This window comes from Trichechus manatus, unplaced genomic scaffold (assembly GCF_000243295.1).
Source record: "Trichechus manatus latirostris isolate Lorelei unplaced genomic scaffold, TriManLat1.0 scaffold00025, whole genome shotgun sequence".
NCBI lineage: Eukaryota > Metazoa > Chordata > Mammalia > Sirenia > Trichechidae > Trichechus > Trichechus manatus.
Genome location: NW_004443961.1, coordinates 20,534,427 through 20,538,516, shown reverse-complemented (window position 1 = coordinate 20,538,516; position 4,090 = coordinate 20,534,427). Strand labels below are relative to the sequence as shown.

Here is a 4,090-nt window from a genome sequence, read left to right as displayed (position 1 = left end):
AGGAAGAAGGGTAGGAGTAAGGAAATTACCTTTTCTTTTTCATTCTCCCCCCCACACACCCCCATTTTAACCTTAAATATAAAATAGGCTTTTATTTTTCCAAATGTTGATTTCTGTGTTGCATTCAATTTGTTAAACTGTTGAACAATTATTATGCTCAAAGTTCCTGAGCTGGCCACAGGAGATTCCGTGATGATTTACCTCTCATCAGAAACTTCTGTTGAACTAACTAATCACCTTCCATAGACTGTTCAGTCAATGCATATCTGTTGAGCCCCTTGGTTCACTGTTCTCTGTCTCACAGCGAACATGTAGGGCAATGAGGCCCAGCATAGGATACTGGATAAAGTGAGCCTTCCTCTTTTCACTGGCTTGAGATTATTTACAATCTTATACCTTCTATTTTATTTCGCATTTTTCTAGAGAAAATTTGTCTTGCTGCATCTGAATTACTTTCTGTTTCATCTTCAGGTTAGTACCAAAACAGGGAAGTAAAAGGTGGAAATGAAAAGAACTGTACCATTATTCTTCATAGTTTTCAATGTATCATTTTTCCTTTCTCCATTTAATGTTCTTAGAAAGCTGTCATTGCATTTGGAGGCACTGAGGCAAAAGGAAAGCACATGCAAACCTGAATATAATGAAACTAAAAGAAGGAAAGAGACTGACTCCCCAGGTGAAAAAAAATGGCACTGGGAGATTTTCTCCTCTCTTACTCTTCCACCTACTCCAGTATTGTTTCTGCATATTAATTCTACCAAACCATTCCCTCTAAGGTCTCCAATATGCTCTATTTTCCCCATAGTGGAGTGTCAATCCACTGAGCAGCATCTGACATGCAAGGTAGTATTAATTAAAACAATGAGACATTTTCATTGTAAGCAATTAAATATATCTGATTTATAATAAATAAAATTTTAAAATGACTTGCCAATATGTGAATTTTATGAATCTAGCCAGAGAAAAATATATTTCAAAGAAGGGGAAACTATGCAGAATAAATTTAATCCATATTCTTTTCCATGTTCCACCCTAATTCTATCATCCACTTCAGAAGGCAAACCACTCAAAATTTTTTTCTATATGTATTTTCACTAACGTCTATTCTTCACCCTTCCACTTACTCCAGTATGGTTTCTTATTAGTACTTCTGCTGAACTAGCTCTCACTAAGATCCTCAATGCCGTCTATATTTAGGGTATAGTAGACAGTTTCAATCCACATCTTCCATGAATGCATCGATTCTTCTTTAAGCCATTTTATTTCTTTAAATATGCTCTTATCACCATTGTCTCTTGTTGTCCTGCTAATGTGTGGCCATTTCACCTCTGTTTCCTTTGTAGCTCTTTGCTCACCTTTAGAGATTGCAGGTCCTCAGAATCAAGTTTAAGTCTTTCTCTCATTCTAGACTTTCTTATCACGTGACCACTTCCATTCTCAGTCTTTCTGTGAACAGATATGAACCTCCAGCTATGGCATTGTTTGTAAATTGTAGACTTATAGCCAACTGCCAATGGACAATGACTAGATACCTACTAGCCCATGCGTGGAGGATATAGACTACTTTTATTTTCCTTGTTGGCATGTGTCACTCCAGCTTCTGCTAAGAAAATTCCTTTTTTTTTTTTCTTTATCACATTATAGTATTTAACTGAAGCGATATTAGTTAGGCATTATTATTGTTTTTAGGTTTCTTTCCCTATAAAAACCAAAGATACAAGAGAGCAGGAAGTATGCTTGTTGTATTCACCTCTAAATCCTGAGGGCAACATACAATCTGGGCAGAGAGAAAGTCCATTTTTACTTATAGTTTGAACATAATAATGATGCTTAGAATGAATTACACCATCCATTCTTCAATCGAGCTACTCAGTCAGGCTTGGTGTTTCTTTTTTAAAAAATAAACAAATATAAGAATTTTTCTATAATACAAATTTAATAAAGAAAATAATAAATTAACAAAATATAAAGAACATAATTGTTATGCACAATATATAAAGGTATACATGTTATGATGTGAACAAAACTATTTTAAATATATAAATAGCTAGATAAATAACTAAATAAATATTTAAATAGATAAATAGATACATCAGCATGGTCACCTGTAAAGAACTAGTGCCCATGTAGTTGAACATGATGTTGCTTAATAACCATGAAAACACATTTGACAAGTTTGATTCAATTCCTGTCCTGATTATAGCAGAAATGAGAGACTATGAAATGGCTGAACTTGTGGACATGATGAGTGTATTAGTTGATGAGAATTATTTTTTTATGGGACCAGGTCACCTTCCTTACTTCTTAGTCTTTCTTGCTAGATTGTTGACGCAGAGAAGGCTCTCATGATTTCAGCTCTGACAATCTCCCAGGCACAAGGGCTGTATTTCTTCTCTGCCAGATAGTCAGTGATTCTTTGGAAGTATTTCCTCACAGCCAACATGGAGTCCCCATTTATCAGGGAGAAGGGAGTTTCTTCTACCCCCATCTCCTGTATCAAACAGACTTCCAGGTCATTCAGCTGCTGATCAAGTCCAGCATACAATTTGTCCAGGAGGTTCTTATCCCAAGCAGCAGATGAGGCCTGTGTGCTGAAGAGGTTGAAGATCTGCAGGATCATCTCATGGTGGACAGAGATGGCTTGAGCCTTCTGGAACTTGTAGACATCAAGCTCCTCCTGGGGAGATCCAAAGTCATTTCTGTCCTTCAGGCAGGAGAAAGGGGAGATTCTCCTCATTCGTTCCAGAAGCATCAAGGTTCTTCCGTTAGCCAGGCTATGGCTCTGAGGCAGGTCACAGCCCAGAGAGCAGATGGAGTTGCAGCTGAACACCACCAGGGCCATCAGTAAGGGGAAAGAGAAGGCCATTGGGGGTCTTGTAGATACTGCTGTCCTAGTTGATGCTGGTGAGTCTGTGAGCCTTGGCCTCCGGGTTCTCTGAAGACCTTCCTCTGGGCGTGTGTTTTAAATAGGGGACACACTAGTTTCCATTTTCTTTATGCTCCCCTCCTTACTTTCTACTTCTATTTTTGCTTTCTTTATGTATTCTCTACTTGGGTTTTAATGCAGTGTTTCTCAACCACTTTTTCTCATTATTGAGACTCCCTGGCAGTCTGTTGAGACTTTTTTTCCCTAACTGAACTGAAACCCCCAAGAAATTTTAATATCACAAATATACTGTACTTTTGTTTATATACTGTAGGTGTGTCTGTGTTTTATACATAACATGAGAAAGTGTAAACTTTGTGTATTGAATGCAGGGTTAATAATGACTAAATCAAAATTTTTAAGCTAAAAGTTAAATTTAAAAGCTTTTAACATTTCATTTAAATTTGTAACTAAATTTGCTGTTACTTTTAATGTTATTCATTTACCTATATAAATTACAATACATTAAATCACATAGGCAAATTACAAACTTATATAAATACATAATACCAATGTAATGATTCTGTGTACCTTAATGAGTGACATCCATGTCACCTTCTCTGGCTTTAATTTGTGGAATCACACTTTGGGTCAGAATTTTCTTTGTTTGTTTTGTGCAGTCAAGAACATGATTTTATTTTTTCCACCTTAAAAACAGTATACATAGTGCAAAAATGATCAGTGGTCTTATTCACTGAACTTGTCTCCTCCTCCCACTAGTCACTCAATTAGACTCCCTTTCCCAACTTCCTTACACTTAGGTATCTCATGAGAAGAAATCCATGTCCATTAAGTGTGAGTGCAAGTGATGTTGCCCCTGTGAAGACCTGGCCCTTGAAAACATCCTCACGTCATCCAACATATTTTTTTCCTTTACAATTGAGTAGAAGAGACACAAGCACCACAGACACAATTGGAGTTACATGCTGAAGATGGCAAAGCCACAAAATATAAGGTCCCTAGATCCTTGAATCACAGTCTAGAGGAGAGCCGTACAGAAGAGTCATCTGATCAGGAATACCTGCATTGAATTCTTATGTGGGGGAAAGATAAATGTGTATTGTGTTCAAATATTGATAGCTTTTTGTTTTGTCTGTTACAGCAACTAGCATTTTAACTGAACTGACAAACGTCTATAACAAAACACTATCCTGAAGAAGTTTT

The 4,090-nt window shown here is 36.7% G+C and overlaps 1 protein-coding gene across 1 annotated transcript; it reads right to left on the bottom strand.

The window, feature by feature from the left end:
• Window positions 1–2,317: 2,317 nt before the first annotated feature.
• On the bottom strand, window positions 2,318–2,866 carry LOC101344616 (interferon alpha-5-like). Its single transcript, XM_012554712.1, has one exon. It carries the CDS (start codon window positions 2,864–2,866, stop codon window positions 2,318–2,320), a length of 549 nt encoding a protein of 182 aa, XP_012410166.1.
• Window positions 2,867–4,090: the final 1,224 nt, after the last annotated feature.

What these genes read in the sequence shown, in the direction of transcription:
- LOC101344616 (XM_012554712.1), bottom strand. Translation starts at nt 2,866, where the DNA reads ATGGCCTTCTCTTTCCCCTTACTGATGGCCCTGGTGGTGTTCAGCTGC.